General features: G+C 41.1%; 1 protein-coding gene across 1 annotated transcript; it reads left to right on the top strand.

The window, feature by feature from the left end:
* The first annotated feature begins 604 nt into the window (after positions 1–604).
* Positions 605–17683, top strand: NXPE1 (neurexophilin and PC-esterase domain family, member 1). Its single transcript, XM_009703451.1, has 6 exons — positions 605–697; positions 8027–8787; positions 10790–10863; positions 12345–12363; positions 16011–16198; positions 17133–17683. The coding sequence occupies exons 1-6, from the start codon at positions 605–607 to the stop codon at positions 17681–17683; spliced, it is 1686 nt and encodes a 561-aa protein (XP_009701753.1).
* The last annotated feature ends 6470 nt before the right edge of the window (positions 17684–24153 follow it).

The following is a 24153-nucleotide window of genomic DNA, read 5'->3' as shown; positions in this document are numbered from 1 at the left end:
AGAAAACTGAAGAAAGTATCTTTTATCTTGCTTATCCAGACTTGCTTCAGACCTTAGTCTTTAATAACAACTTATTGGAATCTCTTATCAGGTAAAAAGGGAGAATTCTAAAACCACAAGTTTCTGCTAGAAGTCTTGGGCTCATGATGGCTGGATGGTGATAGTGTGGCCTAATGGATAAATAGGGTGGTGGTTGTTTGGTGGTCAGAAAGAAATCTTGCACTCTTCTTTTGCTTTTTTTTGTATCAAATACCATTGAAGACTGGCTTTACAATAAGGTTTTGCTTTGACAGGCCCAAGAGAATTAAGTAACATAATAGAGAGTACTGTTCAGATTAATGCCACAAAATTCTGTCTTAATAGTTCTGTTGTACCAATTGTTGCCATGGAAAGTTTCGCCGTTTATATGCTTTCAGTGTTAAACTTGTTTTACTTCTGATAATATTTTGGGGACTTAATATAGTTTTTGTAAATGCATTTGCAGGAATGAAGTGGAAGTCAACTGAATCCTCTTGTGCACTGCTGAGACGAAATGTCATTCATGTTTGCGGTGAATGGAAGTCATGGCAGCGTCTAACATGGGAGGGAAAGACATGAAAGGACAATGTGGCGTGACTCGTTCAGATTGCAGATCTTCTGCCTGCTTATGGCAGTACTGGCTATTGTGGTGCTGGTCCATAATTTTTTTCAGTTAGAGGTGAGTGGAGCCTGTTTCTTCTCCAAGAGGGCTTGAACAATATTATTCCTCCTTGAGTGTGAGGTTAGAATTGTGACTGACAACATTTAGCTACAATGTGGAATCACAGAACATTCAGACCGGAAGGGATGTCTGGAGGTATTTAATCCAACACCCTCCTGAAAGGGCTAACTTCAAAGTTAGCTTGGATTGCATAGGGCATTGCCGAGTTGAGTTTTGACAGTCTTCAAGGACAGTGAGATTTCATAACCTGCCTAGGCAGCCTGTTGCAGTGCTGCACCCCTCTCATCAGGAAGAATGTTTCTCTTACGTGCAGGTGGAAGTAGCCTCTTGTCCTTTTAGTGTGTATTTCTGACTCCAGTTCCTCTGTAACTCCCCTTTAGGTAGTGAAAGACGGCAGTTAGATCCCTTCTCTGTCTTCTCCAGACTTTTAAAACAAAAAATCCAAGCAAGGTTTGGTTCCCTTAGTGTCTCCTTTCTGTCATGTACTCCAGTCCCCTAATCATCTCAGGGGTTCTTAGCTGGTCTCTCCAGTTTGACTCTGGTATGGGATGTCCAAAAACCAGACACAGTGTTCTAGGCATGGCTTCACCAAGGTCAAGTTGAGGGGAATTATCACTTTGCTTGATCAACTGCTTATGCTCTTGTTAATTCATTGCCACAATGCTATGCTGTTGACACGTGTCAGTTTGCTGTCCACCAGAATCTCGGTCTTTTTCTGCAGGGCTGTTAGCTAGCTAGTTGATCTCCAGCCTGTACTGATGCAACTTTTCTTTGCCTTTTCCTTTTTCCCTCTGCTGTGTCGGACTTGCATATTTCTTCATTTTACTTACCACTTTAGTGTGGAGACACTTTCAGACTGCATTAGTCAGTAACCCCAGACTACAGTCAAGACAGATAAAGTCACTGAGGATCCATTCCAGGGAACCTTGGAGGCTGACCCTGCCCACTGGTTGCCTGCCTGGCCAGGCTATCCAGCGCAGCATTTGGTGGGTGAGCGTAATAATGCTTAGCCTAACACCTTGTTAAATTATAGCTATCTTTTGTGCATAATCGATAATTGCTTTATGCTTTTAAGTTATGTGTATCCTGCTTGCAGAGTCTTCTTTCGTCCTGGCTGGTGATGCCCAAATGAAATGATCCAAAAGAGGGGCTGTAAAATCCCTTCTCACCCCCAAAAAGATATAGTTGAATTGGAAGAGGTTCAGATAAGGGCAAGGAGGATGTTTGAGAGGTCTAAAATCACAAGTGACGCAGGATCAATGACTAAAGAATGAATGTTTGTTACCTATTCCAGTACTAGTGGAGATATTAAATAAAAACTGCAGATGCTGAATTCAAAGGAAGCAGGGGTGGTTTTTTACAGATTGCAGCAAAGCTGCAGAAGTCCTTGCAGTAAGACTCTGCAGCTGCTAAAAGCATATATGCAAATAGTCTGGATGAATTCATATAAGAAAAATCTGTTAGGGGCTACTAAATCTTAGATGTATCAAACCTGGTGTTTAAGAAGTCTCTAAGCCACAAGGAGCTAGAAACTGGATTAAGTCTTCAGGAGGAAGTATCACAATGTGTTTGGCCTGTATTCTTTTCCTACATACCTGCTATTGAAAACTACTGGAAATCAAAATACTCTGGCGGACATTTGGTTTGAGTTAGCATGATCATTTTTGTGTAACGTAGAAGGTAGCTTGTCTTTTGTTGTCTCTTTCTGTGTTTTTTTTGGCCTAGGATGTTGCATGAAGAACAGTGTTGATATTTTGAACCTTAGATTATTTTATTTCTTTTTTAAAATTATGTTTCTTAGAGAAAAGGGCTTGCACAAACCTTCGAGAGTGAAATGAAAAATGCAGTATGGGTGTTCACTCCGTGCTTTTTCTTGCCGCTATTCATGTTAAGTATCTACATGGCTTTGTTGACCTTTACATATCTGATATTCCAAACTCATTTAGGTATTGTGTTGCTGGTAAAGATTTACGCTGTGAAGTGCAACTCAAACCCCTTTTGTTGTCTTGACTTTTCTGAATGGACCTGCTCTGGAATTTGCCTCTGTCTTTGGCGTAGCTTTCCAGGCAGTCTGTATAGATATCTGTGCTATCTATAGAATAGCTATCTAAGAATCTACCTGATTCTTTTCAGGTAGAGATCAAAGCCAGAAAAAGTCTTAGAAAGCTTTCACAGAATATCTGTAACCAAATCCATTCAGGCTGTGGAAGGAAGGCTTATTGTTGGTTACTGTTGAAAACGTGTTTGTAAATGCATCAGACATGCTTCTCATCCCTAAATCATCTAATCTACCTGGCTAAAGCTAAAGAGCTAAGGCAATGATCAGCTAGCCCCCAGCTAGCCTCTCTGCTTTTTCCTTTTAGGATTTTATACTTTTTCGTGTTGGAATCTTCCCTCTTGATTTCTTAAGCTACTAATGATACCCTCTCAAAAGTCCTACCCATGTCAGAATTTTACTTTTCTTACCTTGTGTTTAAAAAAAAATAATAAAAAAATTCACACGGTCTACAAAACATTTGATAACCTGCTTTTTGTTTAACTTGCTTTTTAGTATGGAGTAACTCCTCTCTTGAGGTCCACCGCTGGCCACTGTATTATAGTACCAGAAGTGTATTTTTATGTTGTTGGTTTTTTTTTTTTTTGCAAACACAGCCAGATAGATATGTTCAGTAATTTTCCACAAAGTATCAGGCTATTGCTGAGGAGCAACATCATGCCTTTAGGATACAGGAGAGTTTGTATATTTGTACCAATTGCCTTGAGAGCAACAGAACCACTTCAGGATTGGTTGTGAGCATTCTTTTATTTAAAAGCACTTAGAAAAGACAGTGTGTGGGGAGAGGGGAAGTTTCTTGCAAGGTTGAAGGAATGGTGTGTGGAATCAAACAGCTGAAACTGAACAAAAGAACTGTGTAACAAAGTTTTTTATTCTTGCTGCTAAATTGTAGGTGCCTACAAAAGATAACCGCATCATCTTATTTGGATTATTACCAGAACATTTGTCTGTCAGGTGATGGTTTTTTAGAATTGACACCCACTCAGTGCTGTGAGACAGTAAAGACAGTGAACCGATCTCATGCCTGTTTTAAACAACAAATAGAGATAGAGTACCTGGAGTGTAAAATTTCTGAAAATAAGATGACTGACCTTTCAGTAATTGGTATTTGTTCAGTTTCAAATATCGTCTGCTGCATAAACTAAGACTCTCTGTTGGGCAAACTGGAACTTTTTTCCCTCTCCATGCCTGTCACCTGGGAATCTCCTGTGATGTTTTCTGCTCTAACGTTAGTGACGTACGCAGGTTTTACAGCAATTGTTCTGAATGTACTAGGCTAAACTAAGAGTTACAGCTGGTAGAAAATACTGGGCTTTGAGATGGACTTCCACCTTTTCAGCAGCAATTGAAATACTCCACACTTGTTATCAGCCATCAACATTATTGCGTTTAACCGAGGACAAGTGTTCATTGCAGGTCCAACCAAGTACCTTGTGACCCTTCTAGAATATCTTTGAGAACACAATTGCCTGGGTGGGCCTATATATTATATCTAATTTTTGCTTAGTTGGCAGTGAGAATGCTAAAAGCTGAGTAGTTGAGCTGAAACTTTCATTAGTTCCTCTGAAAATACGGCTTCCGTTTTTTCCCTTTTATGACATCTGTCATGCACCAGGAACAGCTGGTGGATTTGTTTGTGCTTAATTGACATGTAATCCATTCTGTCCTGCCTGTGTTACTTGGCAGGCATCCATTAAATTACTTTGTGGTCTCATTTGAGTTCTGGTTAACTTCAGAATGCAGCAAATAAAAAATAACAATTAAATAAAAACTAACAACCCCCGTGCCCTCCCCCTCACCCCTCATACAACCAAACAACAACACAAAAATCTCAAACCCAACAAACAAACAAAACCCCTTGGGAATTGCAGTCAAAATCAAGACACCTTGAACGGAGTATATATGGAAATAAGCAAAGCAGGGCAAGTGTTATTCATCGTGGAGACTGTATTAAAAACTAAAAGGATCTGTGTCATAAAGGAAGAGGACTCTTGAGAAATCTTGAGAAACACACTTTATCTGCCCTACTTAAAGGAATTTTATTTTGTTTTGGCTACTAAATAGAGCAGAGAGTTCTGCATGGGCTCAGTATGACTTCTTAAGGTAGGGGAGCTGGAGAGATTTGGAAACGCCGGTGAAAGAGAGGGTAGGAAATGGTGTGGGGACAGACTAAGCTATTCATCTGCCTCAGGGCAAGCCATGTGTAGCCATAGGGGTAGGAAAACTTGAGCACTTTGTTTGGAGACGAGCCTAGGAAGCACTTAAGAAAGGAAGATGGTTTGGCAAGCTTTTCTATTCCAGTCAAGGATCTTTGGTATATTAATTGACTGTGAAGCTTTCCCTGCCTTAACGGAGAAAGGGAATCTCTGTAATATTTTCTCCTGTGAATAGCATATGTGGCGTACTTTACTTTCACACATAAGTTTATAATTCTGCAATAATACATGGTCCTGTTTGGGCTTGGGAGAGGGCTGTAAAGATGAGCAAGGATGTTGGAGAAAGAATGGTCCTTCAGGATGTTGAAGAAGCTCTGGTTTTACCTTCATAGAGATTCCACCCCACCCTTCAAGATTGTCTGAGGAAATATTTGTGGTATGGTCTATTCTGCTTAATGTCATAACCTGGAGATGCTGGAGTTGAAGTGACAGTGCTTGTCCGGGACCTGAACTGCATACAAGTGAAGAGCTTTGACCTTGTGCTTTGCTAAAAAGGCTGTGTAGGTCATCTGCTTTAGAGACATTGAACAACATAGTTGTTGTTCTGCTCTGTTTTCTGATTGTATGAGTTGGCATGGTGTTCTCTGCACCCTTTCCAATGAAAGGTGCAGGTATGCCCTTGGAAAGACTTCAGAAGGGCTGGCTAGGCCATAAACGACATCTTCTACCTCTCTGACAGAAAGGCTGGGTTAAAAACCATGAAGAAATTTATCAAAGGTTAAAAATAGTGATAGGTCTGTTTTTAAGGCCTTCTTAGATAGCCATCTCTCATCTTCATTTGAAAGGATTTTTTTTTTTTTTCATGACCCTCTGACGCAAAGTACCAAGCATTAAAGAACCAACTGGAATACAGAAACGTTCTCTTAAGAGCTTACAATGAACACAATAATTAATCAAACACATATACTGTCCAGCTCCACCCGTCCTTAGGAAAATGCTTAAATATTTTTGCTGACTGAGACATAGTTACCAGCTTGTTGGATGCATCAAAATATATAGCTAACTTTTAAAAATATTTCCATGCAGTATTTTCTGTGTTATGTATATGCATGAGCAGGTGAAAGGAAGAAGTTGTGAAGGTATCCAAAAACAGAAACTTGGCTTAATTCAAGAAGGTATGTAGGCAAGATTTAAAGTAGAACTGTGCCTGAGATTCAGTCTCAGCTTTGTCTGAAATTTACTGGATTAATAAAAGTAATATGCAGTGATATGTTTGCATTTTTGCTTGCTGGGATGGAAAATAGAAATAATTACAAATTACCTCAGGTGGCCGTCAGGGAAAAGGTGTTAAATCCTGGGTGAAAATGTAAAACAGAAGCAAGAGCTTCTGTTGCGATAATAACATTTTGTGTATCTGTGGATACCTGTTAATTTACATTTTATAGTTAAAATGTAACAATCTACAATTTCAGGTTTTATAGTTGACATGGATATCAAACCATCCATCCTACATCCTAGCGTGCTCATTATCCTCTTACTCTTAAGCTGATCAAAAGCAGCTTCTTATGTAACAGGCTTCAACAGCCTGTGCGTTTCTATTGCTTGTTAGGTTTACCTTTCTTCTAAAAATGTATATTGAATCTCTGTGTTGTTCAAGTGACTTTAATATACTGGCAAACTCAAATAAAGTGTAGTGGGAGAGGAAGCTACTTAGTATGTACATGTACTCTAGGTGATATTTCAATGGACTAAGAGAGGTTTATAACAATAAATAAGGCTTTAATGTAAGTGCTGGGAATTTTAGTACATTACTGAGCAGTTGATTGTGGAGGAAGTAAATGGAAAACACTACAATATTGGTAAGTACAATGATCTTTTTAAAAATAACAAATAGCATAGTTTTAATTTTTTAGCAGTCTTTCAAATCTAAACTAGCATATTCTCTGACGCCGTGTGAATAGTACATTGTATAATTTTAATCTTTGCTTGAAAAACTATTTTCCTTCTCTGAAATAGGAGTATGGATAAGTTCTACTATATACACCTGATAAATACTCATTAATCGCTCATTTTGTGCATATATGAGGTATAAATTTGGATTTGCTCGTTAAAAATCTCACAGGTAGCTCTGAAGTCTTAGACTGTGCTATTTTTTAAATTTCCCTAATGCAAACCTGCAAAAGTGTGTGATGTCACGAAGAAGATGGTATCTCTGCAGTCATTTGCATAAAAAAGGTTTTGGACATTGATTTCAAGTCACAGCAGAAGCCCCCTCTCTTAATGTAGCATTGTATTTAACTATTTTAATTTTTAAATTCTTGTGTGGATTAGGGGATGCTTTGCTTGTGTTTCATTTGGCTCTAGAAGAAGCTGTATATACATTTTAAAATCTTAAAAATAAATAAACAATTTTTTTTGGCCTGTTTAGTCCTAGCTTGTCCTAGACTGTTTTACTTGCCCACCAGTTCATGAATTCATTGCCCCTGAATAATTTCTTTCTTTTCTTCCACTTCTTTCAATCTGTACATTACAGGGAAACCCACATTTTGGATAATTAGATAAGAAGCAACGTGAGTGTGACCAGATAAATGACTGCAGCTGCTACATACAGCAGACTTCTCTAGAAGACACGTGCAGGGGGTGCATCAGCTTTGTTGGCAGTGTAAATTCTCAAGGAGACCCAATTTCCATGCATTGTATTGGGCAGCTATTAGACCTCATTGTGCTCGAAGACTAAAATGTTACTACAATAAGAAAATTAAACATGCGTTACAATTTACTATTTAAACACACAACCTTTTGTAATTTTTTTCACATTGCTGATATTTACAGAATACATTGGTAGCCAAAATACTGCCACAGAAAATACTGGGTCTGATTTATATGAAAGCATCTGTGCCAGAGCAGGGTAACCACAGGTTGCCCACCTGTTTCTTTAGAAAGCCCACGGTCGAAGTAATCGATTTGTATCTTTTAGTAAAGTTGCTTCATTTGGTCAACTTCAAAGCTCTGTAAAGCAAAGCCCAATTCTTGGGATCATTTCCTGACAAAGCATCCATTACTCATAGCGTTTCTTTTAATAGCACAATTTCAAGTAATCTTTTTCCTCCCCAGCACCTGGATGATGACACAGTTTCAGGATCAAATTGGATGACAGAAAATGATGTCCAGCATTCTCTATCACAGACAACCAAAACTACCAGGAAGCCTTACTGTGGTTATAAGCAGCAGACTTTGTCCAGAAGAGAACAAGTGGAACAGGAGTCATTGCTTGCTGCAATACAGTGGCCAAAACCCCCTGATGGCAAAATTGCCTTTGTACAAAGCACTGATCCAGCACATAGTGACTTTGTGATTGTGAAACCCAGCGGGTTCCTCAAGGTGGGTGATCAGTTAGAGGTACTTGTTCACATGAAGGATTTCCAAGGAAAACCCAAGCAGTATGGTGGAGACTATCTACAGGCACGAATTCACTCTCCTCTGCTGCAAGCTGGAGCAACAGGAAGGATTGTAGATTGCCATAATGGCCTTTACAAAGTCTTCTTTACCTTGCTTTGGCCAGGAGAGGTTAAAGTTTCTGTGTCACTTGTCCATCCGAGTGAAGCAATCCAAGTCCTCCTGCGTTTACGAGAAGAAAGGCCAGACAGGGTCTATTTCAAAAGCTCATTCAAGTCTGGGAGGTACTCGGAAACTACTGAGTGCAATGTCTGCTTGCCTGGAGATCTCCCGGTCTGTAACTTCACGGATCTCTACACGGGTGAGCCATGGTTCTGTTACAAGCCTCGAAAACTGTCCTGTGCCAGCCGAATCAGCCATGCCAAGGGTGGGTATCAGAAAGGTCTTCTAACACAAGAGGAAAGCCTCTTTTTCCAAAGGTATGTATGTTGTTAAATATATATATATACTCAGTCAAGTAATTTATTTTTTTTTTTAAAAGACAAACTTTAGGTTATTGGTGAAATATGACAGATTGCCTTAGAGGAGGTGTGTGTCTGCAGGAGCAGGTGTTTGATGTAAGTTGTTGAATAATCTCTTCCTCTCCATTCAGCTGTGCAAGAACACAGTAATCTTAAACTAAAGAAACTTGGAGCGTAGTTCTCTCTCTGTGCTTTGAATTCAACCCTGGTGCACCTGCTACATTTCACAAGAGCATGCTGTCTAAATCTGGTGGTGGTTTGGGGGACTGTTTCCTTATTTTTTGTTTCCAAACCTACGCTTGCAATAGCAATGCTTTGAGATGTATTTTTTGCCAAGTCTGAACTATGTAAAAAAGGTCCAGGTTTTTTAGGCTTATTTTTACACAAAATACCAAATGCTTTTATCCTCAGCAAAAGTCGTCTTACATGTAATGCAATGTGTTCCTTGTTGCTCAGTATGACTTTCAAATATTAGGAATAATTTTAAGTCAGCCATGAAGAAAACACCTCGTAGAAGAAACTGCTGAGCAATACCTGTGCAAGTGGAAATAATCTGTGCGTGTGATATGAACTGTCAAACTAATTGAGTTTTGCAGTCATCTTTTTCTTCTGCATTCAGCATTAAAAAAAAATACACCCCTTAGTGCGTGGGTAGATGTGATAGAACTGCTTCTGTATACAGCCTCAGCTGAAGTTAGACCAAGTTAGCTACTGTGTAGTGTCAGAATTGTCGTTGTAGGCTACTGCCTTGCTCTCCAAAAAAGGTGTTGGAGGAAAATGTTTCAGCAGTGTGTCCACTTGAGGCTTAAATTGGGAAATATTTGAGAGTAGCAGCTCCAAATAGTTTAATTAGAAAAGTGTGTGTGCATGTTTGTAACTGAAGACCAGAACTCAATAGTAAGTATCAGTGGCATTTTTTTTGGCTGTTCCTTATCAAGTTTGTAAGTGGGCCTTTTGACTTCTCATGCCTTAGGCAGTTCACCTGTCAAATATGGCTGATACTGGTTGGTGATGTTTCCAAATGGGAGTGGGCAATTTTTTTTTCTTGTTTTGTTTTTTGTTTATTTTGTTCAGCTCTGAGATCCTTGACTGAAATAGCTATAGAAATTCCAAATAATTTCTTTAAGTGCAGGAAAATGTTAGACAGGCGTTCTCTTCAAAACAGCAACAAAAGACAGAACAAGATCTTAGTATTAAATCTCTGCATCTGTCACAGCTGTACAGTAGTGATATGTGTCCAACACAACATGATCAGAGTTCATCAGTGTTCACAAAAAGTACTTCTGAGGTCTCTCGGTGTTTAGGGGGATGAGCTTTGTTTCTGTATTCAGCAAATTGGTGTCCTACTGGAAGGCCTTATTGCTGGAGGTCTCTGAAGTTGGCTGGTACTGCCGTCTCCCCCAGATGCAGGACACACCACCGCTAGCCCCGTCTGGAGCTAGAACTGCAGGGGGTGTCGGTGCTGGACCCCTGCAAGCTCCGCTCTGTACTGCAGAGCAGGCCGTGGGATTACGGGGGTTGAACACGGTTACCACCTCATTTAGCGTGGCAAGCACCTATGGAGAGCTGGCAGAGCCGGGGGCTGCTGGTGCAGCATCCCCACTCCGTGGTTTGTCTGCTGGCAGTGGTACACGTAGCACGAGCTGGGAACTTCCCATCTCTTTGGTAAATCCCCCAAAGCTTCTTGCATACCTCTGATAGCATGATGGCTTTATGTAGATTGTAAAAGTGTGCACAAGATTTGTGTCCTAATGCTACAAAATTGTGAATTCTGAATCAGGATAGTGATAGGGGTCTCGAAAATTAATACAGAATGAATTCAGTTATAGGAAGCGGAGTAAGCTTAAAGTAAAAACTTGTTAGTGTGAGTCCTGTGTACTTATTTGAAGTGGATTAAGAAAAAATTATATTAATATTATCTTCAAATTTTACAGTAAATTTTACAATTTTTTTTTTCAAGTGATGTGAATATAAAAAGGCCTATACTCTCCAGTGGACCTGATTCAGTGATTGTAAAGCCCAAGGCATTTACAGGTAAAGTGAACTTTATAAAATTCTTGGCTGTAATTCATAATTAATTTTATAAAAAGAACAACAGGCATGAGCTAATAATTGATTTGTTTGCTTTCATGCCACGGAATAGAAATTAACTTTTAAATTTGTGTTGAGAAGATGAAGGCTTTTGTGTGTTAGCTGTAATATAAGTTCAGTACTAATAACAAAATTGTCTAAAATTATATACATAAATGGGATTTTAAGCAAAAAATAATTTTAAAAAAAGGTTGTTCTTTTCCCAAAAGTGTCTTTTTTTTTTTTTTTCCCTATCATTTACTTAGAGATGTAAAATGTCTTACAGTAACTGCTTACCAAACTCTCAAGTTAATCTAGCAAAACCAGCTGTGTGGTGTTTCTTAATTTCTTTCTTTGTTAAGAATTTTGTCTTACAGATTTTGACAATTTACATTTAAGTATTACTATCATTTGTATTAGCACAGGGTGTCAGAACCTACAGTTGTGGACTGGAACCTAATTGTTACGTACGCTGTGTCAAAACAGAAAAAAGAGACAGTCTGTACTAAGTTAAACTTGGAGGTTGTATCTCATTCATACCCATATGCATGCTTCTTATGCCTCTAAAAAGCCTGTGTAAGATGTGATACACAGAGAATTACTTCTAAATTGAAAGCTTTTCAGATTTTTTTTTTTTTCTAATAAGCTTGTAGGAGATTTTAAAGATAGTGTTCCTGACCTAAGCAATAAGGTCTTTAACAGAAAACAGCCTACAGGATTTCTTGCTTTTAGTTTTTCTGTTCACTAAAAAAATAGAGTGCGGCTACTAGCCCAGCAGCGCTTTGCCCCCTTTCTTTCTCCAGATCCTTGAGAGGATGTGTTTTTTGTTGCTTTTTTTATCTTACATATTTCTTTGCAGAAACTGCTGCAAATTTGAAATTTGATTCTGTCACCCTTCTTTCAGGAGTTAGAGGTGATCAAAGCCTGCCTGCTTTTCCTGGGGATTAATGGTGGGTTAGAAACGGTTGACAGGAGTAGCAGAGTATTCCTCAGGGAAATTCTGTCTAAGAACAGTCTCTGAATAAACAAACTTAATATATTGGTATAATGATTGTGGATGTATGGATTTGTTAGGATTGATGCCACACTTAAATTCATTGTTCTGCTGTTGTTATTTTTGCATATACCTTTCTGTTTGGGGGTAAATATAGATGAAGTTGGGTTTTAAAACTTTATTTTTGTGAAATAGAAGCTTTTATTTCTATTCTTCGTTTGTAACTATTCAGATTGGAGCTTTTACTCTCTTCTATAAAATCCAAAAGAAATGGATTTCTGAATTCTGGAGCAAAACTGGCATGATACTATACGCAGATTTGAAATGCCAATGTTAGTTGTAGTGTGAGGCACCAAAAAGTTGTTGCGTTACCATTTTTATATACATGTGTGTAGTCTAAGAATCAATTTAAAAGGTAAAAAAAGGAAATATTTTTACATCAAAACTTAAGAAACGAACAAACTGAAGTTGTGATTTCACATTATAGATTAGTCTTTAATTACATGACCATATGAAAGGGTTTTTCCTTTTCTTTGTAGGATTCCTGTTTCATGCATATTGGATGAGTCAACATTATTAGTTGGGTTTTTTTTGTCTTCCTTCATTGTCCCTGTTGCCTGATTTAAAGAATAGTCAAAGATAAAATTTTCTAATGACTTTTTCTGTGGTACTCATGATTATAGTCTTTGTGTTACACAAACATAACAGTAGTTTGCTTTTTACAGTGTCTCTGAGATCTAAGGAGATTAACAACTTCTAATGCAAGAACCAGAGAATATTATATAGGAACAGTGAGACCAAAAATGCCTATTAGGAATGGATATTTAAAGATGCTTATGGTCTGATGATTTTTTTTAAAGTGTTTAGAGTTTGGCTACACCTGTGTTATAATGAAACATCTACCAGAGGATGCTTCTGCGCCCTGGAATTCCGCTACCTGTACTTTTACATAGTTAGACTGGTCCCTGGCATGATTTTGGCCATGGCAATGTGTGTTTTCCCAAACAGCTGCAAGTGAGGACGGGGTAGGGACTGTTCTTAACAGGTGGTCTCCATGCCAAGGTGGGTAAAAGTGTTTAAACAGCGGGATATATCTGCTCCCTGCAGCTGGTGTTTGTGCTTGGTGTCGTGGTTTAACTCCAGCCGGCGCCTCAGCCCCCCCCAGCCGCTCGCTCACTCCCCCTGGTGGGATGGGGTCAAGAATCTAAAACAGAAAACTCGTGGGCTGACATAAAGACAATTTAATAGGTAAAGCAAAAACTGTGCACAGAAGCAAAGCAAAACAAGGAATTCATTCACCACTTCCCATGGCAGGCAGGTGTTCAGCCATCTCCAGGAAAGCAGGGCTCCGTCATGCAGAACGGTGACTTGGGAAGACAAACGCCATCACTCCAAACGTCCCCTCACCTCCTTCTTCTTCCCCCGGCTTTTATTGCTGAGCGTGATGTCATATGGTATGGAATATCCCTCTGGTCAGTTGGGGTCAGCTGTCCCAGCTGTGTCCCCTCCAAACTCCTTGTGCATCCCCAGCCTCCTCGCTGGTGGGGTGGGGTGAGAAGCAGAAAAGGCTTTGGGTCTCTGTAAGCACTACTCAGCAATAGTGAAAACTTCCCTGTGTTATCAACACTGTTTTCAGCACAAATCTAAAACATAGCTCACACTAGCTACTATGTAGAAAATTGGCTCTGTTCCAGCCAAAACCAGCACATTCTCTACCCCTTATTCCATACCATTTGTGTCGTGCTCAGAGAGCACGCTATCCACTACAACCTCGTTAACCACCACCCCCCCTTCCCATCCTTTGATACAATACACAGATATCATTCCCTTAATCTATGGACCACATGTGTAAAATGTCCAGAAATGTCCATAAAATGTCCATTGAGTTCATTTAGTCTGTGACTTTGGGCTCCATCTGTTGTGACAGTCACTCAGGACAGGAGAGGTGGTGTGTTGGGTGGAGTTGTTGGGCACCAAAGCCAGCTCAGGGTCAGGTCACTGCTGCCCTCGCACTGCTTCTTGTAAGGCTTGTCCTCCGTTGGTTCAGGTGGTTCCTGCTGTAGTACGTCCTGTAACATGCAACTCAAATCGTGGCTTACAACAATTTGAAGGCATTTCCATTAGAATCTCCACCCCCATCCCTTTGGGCCAGGTTATAGGGTTTGACGTTGCAATGAACTCCTCCCCTTGCCCCTGTTCCAGTTTGGATTTATCTACAGGCTGCAGTCCCTTAGGGGTGTACCTCCTCCAAGTAGAGCTTTATCTATGTGCCACAGTCTCTCCAGGGGTATACCTGCTGTGGCATAGACTTATCCACAGCCACAGTTGCTTTGAGGTGCGCCTGCTCCAGCGTGGCCTTATCCATGGACCACAATACCTTCAGAGATGGACCTTGCTCCAGCATGGCCTTACCCACAGCCACAGTTCCTTCAGAAGTAAACCTCTTCCAGCATGGCCTTACCCACAGCTGCAGTCCCTCCAGGGGTGCACCTGCTCTGTTGTGGGCTTATAGATGGCCACACGCTTTGAGGTCCTCCAGCATGACCCCATGCACAGCCACTGATGCTTCAAGGTGTACCTGCTGCAGCATGGACTTAATCCACAGGCACAGATGCTTCGAGGTGTCCTGCTCCCACATGAACTCATCCACAGGTCGCAGTCCCTTCGACTCGAGTTCACACTGGACTTCCAACCTGTCCAGTACAGCAGCACAGAAACAGCACCGATGCCCTGACCGTCTGTCAGCCCAGGCGCGTTGCCAGTGCTGTTGTCCAAGTGTTCCCAGGCACAGCTGCATAAGATGATCAGCAGTACAGATGTACAGCAAGCTGCGAAAGCAAAAAGCAGCCACTAACGAGCGGTAGACTCTAATAGAAAGCAAGCTCCATGGCAAGCATAGAAGCCTGTCAATAACTGAACAGCAAGAACGGCTATAAATTCCATCTGGCACATTGCATGGAAGCTACTATGAAGAAATTTAACTCTATCGCAGCCAAAACCAGCACACCAGGAAACAGCTCCGTGCTTGTTCAGTTAAGGTATTTGAATGCATATGTGGTAAAGGAGGACCCTGTAACAGCCTCAGGGAAGTTTGATGTACTAGTATCACACCAGATACTAAGAGAGATATGGCAATATTTGTCTGACATAACCATGAGATTGCAGCTTCTCTTCCTGTGATCTCTGGCCCTTGCTTGCAAGGTCGTCATCCAACTTCTGCAAATTAAACAGAGCTGGTGTAGTCTAATTACTCCTCAGGGGGCTGCCTATCCCAGGCAGTAAAAAGGAGAGCGGCTAGATAGCAGAGAGAAAGTACGAAATCCATGGAATTAGAGACTCTCATAATTCATACATTGAAAGGGCACATATGAAATTCTTGGTCATAGCTTTAATTCTGGCATTTCCTATTTTGGAGTACTTATGGTTCAGACTTGTAGCATGTGTGGTTGGAACAGGACTGTTGGTGTGTGTGTTATTCCATACATGAGTTGTTATTTATTTTTTTGGAGGGGTGGGGGGTGTTGGTGCCTTGTGCTGCAGTGGCAGAGGCTGCTCCAGTGGCACAGCCCAATTTGCGCCCCCACATCCCTGCCCCAGCCATCGGCAGGCTGGGTGCTGGAGGGGAGCGGTGTGCTGCGGCACAGCGGGTTGCAGGGGCTGACAGCCGAGGGGTGCTGGGGCCTGGGGGTTCTGGGGTCCAGCCCAGGCTGGAAGAAGAAGGTTCTCTGCTGATCCTTCTGCCTGTGCTCCTCTGTACCTTTTGCAGGCATCCACGATTGAGCAATTCTGAGTGTGAAAGATGTCAGATACTTAATATTTTTTACTTTATCATCAGAGATACCATTTCATTTAAAACAAGTTAAACTATAGTTGTTCAACTAACTCTGTCAGTAATTGCAAGTTTTGCTGCAGAAATAGGGAATGAAATACTTGGGCTTACAGAAGCATGATGCATTGAGATTTTTTAATCTACATGGTACATCATATTCTCTCCCTTTAAACTAGGGAAGATGTTCATACATCACTGGCTGTATGTCCATGAAGGTTATGGAGCCTGGTTTTGCTGTATGTTAACTTCAGAGAATTTTTCTCTTCCAGACTCAAGCAGTACGGACAGAGCTGAAGATCCCACAGTTTCCCCTTCTGGTTATTATTACGAAGACCAGTGGAGGTCTAGAACACACTGGATCCATCATTTTAACAAGTCAGATGATATAACCAAGTGCTTACAAGGAAAAGTAATCCACCTGTTTGGAGACTCTACAATAAGGCAATGGTTTGAATATCTGACAGCATTTGTTCCAGGTTATTTTTTTTTAATTTGGTTTTGTCCTTAAAGACCTTTGCAAAGCTTTATTTCTCGCAACTCAGACACAGAGTTGATCTTACTGAATGACAGTGACAAAACAAAGGAAGAGGAAGGACAAAACATCACCAGAAGTCTTGGCAGAAAGGCAGTTAGTCAAACGTTTGAGCAGATGCTGGAAACATGTAGGGACCTTGGAAATGGAGCCACAAGCTATCTGCAAAGTTGTCCTTGTAAAATGTGTCACCCATGAGGACCGCTGCTGTGGCTGTGAGTTAAGGTGGCCACCCAGGGGGCATGGCAGAAGTCACTTAGGGTGCCTATGTAAGGTCTTGCAGCATCCCAGCCATACACGTAACTTTGGAATGAAGTAGCAAATGACTTCCATTACTGTTGATTGGTTTTGGGCCCTTTCTTATATTTTCCTTAACTTAAATAACAGAATTTCAGTAGCCAATTATATATTCCTCCCTCACCTCTTACCCTTAAAGCAGTTAAATTGTGTTGGAACACAGACTTTGAGACTCCTTAATGCTTACAAGTTGAAGTCATCCTTAAATTTAACAGAGTCCTAAAGTTGCCAGAAGGGTTCCCATGAACACTGGAGTCATAGGGCAACAATGACTGAAGGAGTCTATTTGGAAAATTTCTTGTTTGTGAGAGACGAAAATAGTTTGGGAAACTTGGAAAAGGCATTGACAGCCTTGTGAAGTTGAAGCGTGCTATCTTGCAAATTTCAACACCCATAAACCCCACTCTGAAATATGCAGCTAGCACATGTACGATGCTTATCTTCTGTTTCTTTTTAGAGTTCTTAGAATTATGTTCAGATTTCCTTATCTACTGCTACTTTTGCCCTGTGGTCCTAGCATCTTGTTGATGGTTTTAATCTCTTACGCCATCTTTCACTAATGCTTGCTCTTGGGTTTTCAGATCTAGTGGAATTTAACCTGGGGAGTCCTAAGAACGTGGGCCCTTTCATGTCTGTGGACCTGAAGCACAATATCCTACTGAAGTTCCGCTGCCACGGGCCACCCATTCGCTTTTCAACGGTCTTTAGCAGTGAACTGCGCTACATTGCCAACGAACTGAATGGCATAGTGGGTGGGAGGAACACGGTGATAGCCATAACTATATGGTCCCACTTCAGCACTTTCCCTGTGGAAGTGTATATCCGGCGGCTGAGGAACATTCGGAGATCAGTTATTCAGCTGCTGGACCGCAGCCCCAAGACTTTAATCATCATCAGAACTGCTAATGTTCAGGAGCTTGGGCCAGAAGTGAGCCTCTTCAACAGTGACTGGTATTCCTTTCAGCTGGATTCTGTCATGAGGAAAATGTTCTCAGGAATTGCTGTGCACTTTGTGGATGCTTGGGAGATGTCTCTGGCTCATTACTTGCCACATAACTTGCACCCAAAAGAAGTCATTGTTAAGAATCAAATAGATGCATTTTTATCTTACGTGTGCCCTCTGCAAACTTAGCACAAGTGGGTATCCCTATGTCATCTTTTGCTATAGCCTAAATAAAGTTGCTCTTTGTTGGAGCTATCGAATTATGCTGGATGGTATGAAAGAACTCTGGTTATTGTACTTGCATGCAGTGTAAGTGGAGTGGCCTTAACTCTGGGTAGCTGTGAAGAGTGGTAAAGGAGTTGTTTGTTCAGGTCATATCTTCCTGCAAGGTTGATTCCTTTCAACCTTATCATTCGTACCTGAGATTATTCGAGAGCACCTTAAATTACATTGGCAGGATTCAATGAGAAATTATGTGGGTTATTAGCTTTACTCGTTGTCTGCACTGTATGCTTAATTTAATCCATGTGATACTGACTCTGTTGCCAGGGTCTTGCTGCTCAGAACTCTGTGTGAAACCTGGGAAAGACTTTGGGAGTGATCTTTCTCTCTACGTTCCAGAGTTTGAGGGACATCCCCTCCAGTTGTAGGTCAGAGAAGCACAGCGTCTGTTCTTGTTTCAAAGTCCTAGTTAGAAACATGACGGGAATGTACCAAAATCACTAATATCAATCAAGGAAGCACAATAAAAACATCTATAGTATTAAGTCATCAAGAATTTGCTGAAATTTAATAGAGCACAGCAGTTAGGCACCCTTGGTGTTTACAGATGGCTGCTAAATAATGCAAATAAGCCAGTATTTTACTTTGGTTTCCTGTACTACTGAATCTCTTCTAAGCTTTGATATACTGTCTACTTCTTGATTTATCTATAGTGGAGAAATGAATATATTATGACCTCAGTGAAGACACTGCCTCAGGCAATTTCTGCACCTTGAAGTTGCAGGCTCACCTACTTGAAGCATTTACTAACAAAAGTGTTTCCCTTCCCTGTAAGTTAAAGCTATTCCGTTACGCTCCTGCAAAACTGGGCTTCTGATAATTACTCTCGTACATCGTTCATACATTGCATCTGTATGGGGAAGCCAAGTAACCTGAATGCACTTGACGATGTTTGGCGATGGGTAACAGTAACTGGCACACACTGGTGTCAAGGCCATGCAATGATGCCCCTTCTATGTTTGGCAGTTTTGTTTATTCATGACCTTCACTGCTGCCAATATAAAAGGTCAAAAAAGTCGCACCCAAAAGCCAAGCACACACAGGGTTGCCCTTGATACAGATGCTTGGTAAATATTTGCGGTTTTGCTGGCGTGAAGGCTGGTGGCTCTTGGGCCTCTTGGCATGGTATTTGCTGCTGCTAATTTGATTGAGCCTGTCTATGGTTTTAACGAGTAGCGCTTTGAAAACAAAGTTTTGATTGAATTCAGCCCCCAAATTACACAGCAGAGAAGTGTTCCATGTTGTCTTATTTCTGGTCCTGCTTGGGCCAAAGGTAGTCTTTACCGGGGGCTGTACTGAGAAATGTGTCAAAGCAGTAGTGGAGTGCTTCTGAAGCAGCTTTTCACACCTAAGGAGATGATGAAAGTTGGTTCTGAGCAAACTGAGAAGATTAATAAGGCAAATTGGTAGGTTGCTCTGAGTGGAATAATTGAAATATCTTCATATTAGAAGTGTTATGCTCTTTGCCAGGTTTGCTGCGATGTTAGGAAGATTGTGCTCTCATTGCTGGAGCCCCAAGAGAGCTAATGCTACCAGCTACAGGAACAGTGGTTTTTGTTTTGTTCATTTTAAAGGACAGCTGAGAACTGTTTTAAAAACAAATGTAAATGCTTTTAGCATGTAAAAGTCATCAGTAGCATCCATCTATAAACTTACCAATTGTAAAATATTTAAAAATGACTGGAGGAGTCACATACACTGAAATAGCATTTATTCTTAGCTTTTCAAATCAGAGTTAAGGAGGTCCAATTTGCCAGTTCCTGCCGACAACTGCTTCACATAGTATCTGTCCATACATTAGCTTTAGGTAACTATTTCTTACTTTAATACGTTAATGGAAATTTATGCTCTGCTAAAAAGAGACCACACCAATTCAAGTCTGGGAAGGTACACCACCACAATGCAAAATGTCCTTTCATCTTTTTCAGGTGTGTTTTTTAAAATAGGTAGGATATAAGGCTTTCATCCTGAATAACAAATCTATCCAAATAATGTTAATGAAAGTAAGACTTCAAACTTTTACTTTGAAGGAAACTACTTAATTTGTGGACTAACCATTTGGTTTTCCTCATAAAGCCATACCATGTGTGAAAGTGTTGTGGCATCACGGTTCTTCTGTGAACGTTGTAGTGCTCACCACTGCTCTTCAACAGCAACTTTATATCGCTGTTGGCTACCGAGAACAGGTAGAGAAGAACATATTTTTTTGAATGTGTTGACAATTGAGTCTAATCACCTTCTGGTAGAACCTCTCCCTTTTAGATTAATTAGATTAATTTTTTAAGAACTAACTTTTAGGTAATAAACTTGAGGGAAATTACCAGTTGATTTGGAATGAGGACCAATATTCTGTTTCTTTGGGCTCTGGAACAGACAGGGAGGAAAAAGGGAGAAACTGAAGATTTACTCATGTTTTAAAGTGAAGGCTGGGGACACTATGCTTTTGTATGTCATTCAGTTGAACTATAAATGATTTTTCATTTCTATTCTCGTCTTGTTACCAGTTGCATCAGTTGTGTATGTACTGTATATGGAAACATAGAAGCAATAAAATATTTTTAAGTCGGTTTCTTTAGACCTTTAAGCTTCTAAATGGATTTTAGTAGGGACTTAAGAGGTTGGTTATTTTTCAAGTTACTTAATATGAAACGGAACTGGAAAGACCTCTCTCAGTTGTCAGTGAAGTGTCTTCCTTTGCATGTAAAAATTTATTTAATGAGATTTTTCAAAGCCTTGTCTTCCTTTTCTTTCCATTTTCTTCACCTGAAGGGAAGAAATTGTATTATTTTTGATATTTTCATCCTTGTCCTGAGCCTTTTGGTTATTAAGCTTTGAATACAGAGATTTTTTTTCCTTTTTCATTTCTTTATTTAAAATCCATCTTACTCAAATCCCAGTGAAAAAGACTATTTTTATGGTGTTTATCAGAAGATTTCAGAGCAATTTATTTATAAAGTAAGTAAACTCCATTTTACAGATTAGACTGATACAGGATGGTTTTCTGCACCTAATATTTTGAGACTCTTGTTTCTCGTGTATCATGTTAGGCTGATTTCTTCGTTCTAGAAATGTAGTAAAAGAGTTAGTTTAATTGTTGATGAAAAGAGAGGATAAAAAGCAGACGTTTCCCTTGTTTTCAAGTTTTCAGTTGCTTCTAATTTTGTCTGCTATGCAGCACTATTGCAGCTCTGCTTTACGAGATTCAAATTACTGGTTTTCGTTGTTTTACTTGTTAGAGGTGAGCATTTAAAAAATGGAACTTTGCTAACTAGAAGGGTCTGTACAACTTTTTATGTACTACAGGTGACAGTTCCATGTATATGTGACAAAACCAAAGATTTGAAGTTGTCTCCTGGGAGGAGTGAGGGTATTGGGATTTTGCTTTGGTTTTGTCGCAGAAGTGTGGGTTAAAACATTGGTGTGACAGTTTAAGTAATAGCAAGAAACTTCAATTACAAATACGTATTTAATTTATAAAGCACTAACTCGTTAAGTCCAGATCACTTCATGCTTAGTTTCTACTCTTACATTTAGACTGTTTGGGAGGCTCTTGTTACCTGTTGGTAGCGGCAAAGGACTCTGTGTGTTAGAGAAAGAACTTGTTTTCAAAGATTTTTTTTCTATTATATGTATATTATTGAAATGCTTACAATACAAAGAAGGCTCTAATGTCTTTTATGTCCTGATGTGATCAGAAGAACAATTTAAATTGCCAAAAAGCTCAAAGGATAAGAAATTCCTAATAAAGAGGGCAAGTTTCATCGAATTTAGTCTCCGTTTATCTTGTTTGCCGTAACTCCAGGTACTTTATATGTTTATAGTTGTGCAGTAGTTCCCCTAGTGTTACCTGTTACATTTTTGTGCTGTGTGTTGGATAGAAGTTTCACACTATGGTTTATAGATTAAAGTCACTGTAAAAAGTGATATATTTTTTTTTTTTTCTGATTATGTATATTTGGAGGGGAGTGATCTGTGTAAGCAGCACAAGCCTGAGATGAGACCTAGTGCTGAAGCACAGTGATGTTGTTGGTGTATCAGGCGTGACACAATAAAAGCTTGTACATAATCTAGGCTTCCTTTTTGAGGGCTTTGGCAACCCAACGGGCCAACGGGACATCCTTAAGCCACTTCATTTAAAAAAGCAGTGTGACGAACAGAGGAGGTGCAGTGTGGTCATTGCTTCTCTAGCTGACAAACAGTTTTTACTTTAAGTAATGGAAGAAAAATCAAGGAGAGATCTGTCCTGTAAGGCAGTCGGCGCATTCAAGGGCCGTAGGGCATCCCACGCTGCTGGGCTGCGTGCCCACTGCCACGTGAGCCCAAAAGCTGTGTTTGAGGGGTCACGGGGAGAGGGAGAGAGGGGCCACACGGCACAAACTGGGGAGCTTCTGGGACAGCTGGAGGCCAGGGGTGGAGGGGTTGGAGGACAGCTGCAGGATGGCCTTGGAGTTGGGTTGCAGCCAGAGTTCGCAGCTGGGAAAGAAGTAAGCAGGGTGCATTGCCCTGTGTGCTGGTTTGCTACATATATAGCCAAAAATACCCTGTTCGACTGGGAAAAATCCCTGAACTACAAATTCCTGGAAACTAGAAGAGAGTGTGCTGAGGCAACATTGCTAAGTGTTTGCTCTGTTTTTCTGTTCCCCCTCTCATTCGATGGTGACCGCTGAAGGAGGCAGGGTAGGGGGCAATGGCCAGGGGTGTGATCTAGGGTGCTGCTCATACGTTCCTCCAAAACAAGGAGCTGAGTTCACACCCCAGCCTGCTCTCACCATCTGACAGCCAGTAGGTAACGGGGCAAAGGCAAAGTACCTTATTCCCAGCATTTTGCCCTGGAAACTGCAAGTGAAGTGTAGTGCCATCGTGTCCCACCTCTGTCAGCCTTCACTGAGCCAAAAATGGAGGAGGGAGGCTGCAAAGCATGAGCTGCTTTTCAGCGTGGTGTGAGGTGAGGCCCCAGGCGTGCTTAGAGGGGAAATGAGAGTGAGGGGTAGAAAGAGAGGGGAAGCAAAAACGGTAGGATGGGGTCGAAGGAAGGACAGCGTGCGAAGGTCTTGCTTTGTGACACCAAGGAGAGGGAGAAGGCTGGGGATTTGGGCACGTGGAGGTTTCCAAAGGCAGTATCAGTTGCGTGGGACAGAGTCACTCCTCTGACATAGCACACTGAAATATACATACATATATTTCTCCAAATGTGTCAAAAAAGGAACAATTCTTCTCACCCAGGCTACTCACCCACCTCTTCCTCTACTCCCTCCTGACAGCAATGTCATGGCAATCATACGTTAGGTACTGTTCCAGACTTTCTGCTTACAGTTGGCTTCAAGCCTTGTATATTGGGTTTTCACATGTTTGTAGATGTGACAGATATCAGAGGTGAGGGGAACTGTTTAAAACAAAACCAAAGCATTTATAACCAGAACAAGGAGGCGTGCATGGGCGCTCTTCAGAGCTTGTGGTGACTCAGCGAGGGCACGTAACTCGCCTGAGATGGCACGGGTGCTTGGCAGGGAAGGCGCTTGACCCTCATTCTGCCAGACACGGAATGGAAGCTCACCGGGGCCGGCAAAGAGCCGAGGCACCACGGTTTCTGATCTGGTTGGAAGGGGGCTTCTTGTGTTTATCCCACACTTGAATGCTGCATCCCAAATTAGCAAGGTATTATGTAACTTCTGACATTAGCTGACCTATTTACAATGCAAGACCGAGGTATTTGAAATGAAGGAAATGTTTTATTATCTCCCTGAATCTGGATCTTTGAGTCTTTCCTGAAATGTTAATTCACCGTGGTGCTTGTCACTCAGGTCTCAATTCTCACGTAAGGTAACCTAGCTCCTGTCTGGGCAGTGGCTCTCTAGAATCCTGTCCAAATTACTGTGTCCTCCTCCAGTGTTACTAACCTCTCGTGGGCACATTCAGTAGCCTTTTGGGGTGAAATAAGCTGCATCGCTCTGTGAGTCTCGAGCTGAATCGCACAGGAGCTTCTCCGCCTGGAATGGGAGGGAGGGATTTTGTGGGAGGATGCTAGAGAACCGAGAGCGTGCGAGTTATTTTGTATGAGCCCCAGACGCAGAGTGAGCACATCACTAAACCCAAGTGAAAGTACACCGTGACCTCCCCCACACCCTGACTGTGTCAGCTGGCGTGGACTGAACAGATCAGTGGCTCCTTAATGAATGTGGCCAGAAGAGGGCTTTGAGGCACTGAAAAAGAGCCTGGGATGACTCGCAAATGAAAGACATAAGCCACAATGCAGTAGTCTTGGTGGTGGTTTGTTTTCTAACTCCTGGGTAGTTACATTTCGAAAACAAATGGCACAGACACCGCTGGGTGAAGCTCTTTTACTTGGAGTTCATTTTAGAGTGGAATTCGCTTGATGA

This window comes from Cariama cristata, unplaced genomic scaffold (genome assembly GCF_000690535.1).
Source record: "Cariama cristata isolate BGI_N322 unplaced genomic scaffold, ASM69053v1 scaffold13637, whole genome shotgun sequence".
NCBI classification, from domain to species: domain Eukaryota; kingdom Metazoa; phylum Chordata; class Aves; order Cariamiformes; family Cariamidae; genus Cariama; species Cariama cristata.
The sequence above is the reverse complement of the archived record's forward strand: the minus strand, read 5'-3'. Positions and strand labels throughout refer to the sequence as shown.

Coding starts and splice junctions, on each gene's coding strand:
- NXPE1 (XM_009703451.1), top strand. CDS start 605: ATGTGGCGTGACTCGTTCAGATTGCAGATCTTCTGCCTGCTTATGGCA. Junction 698..8,026: donor ATAATTTTTTTCAGTTAGAG/GTGAGTGGAGCC, acceptor TTTCCTCCCCAG/CACCTGGATGATGACACAGT. Junction 16,199..17,132: donor TCTGACAGCATTTGTTCCAG/GTTATTTTTTTT, acceptor TTGGGTTTTCAG/ATCTAGTGGAATTTAACCTG.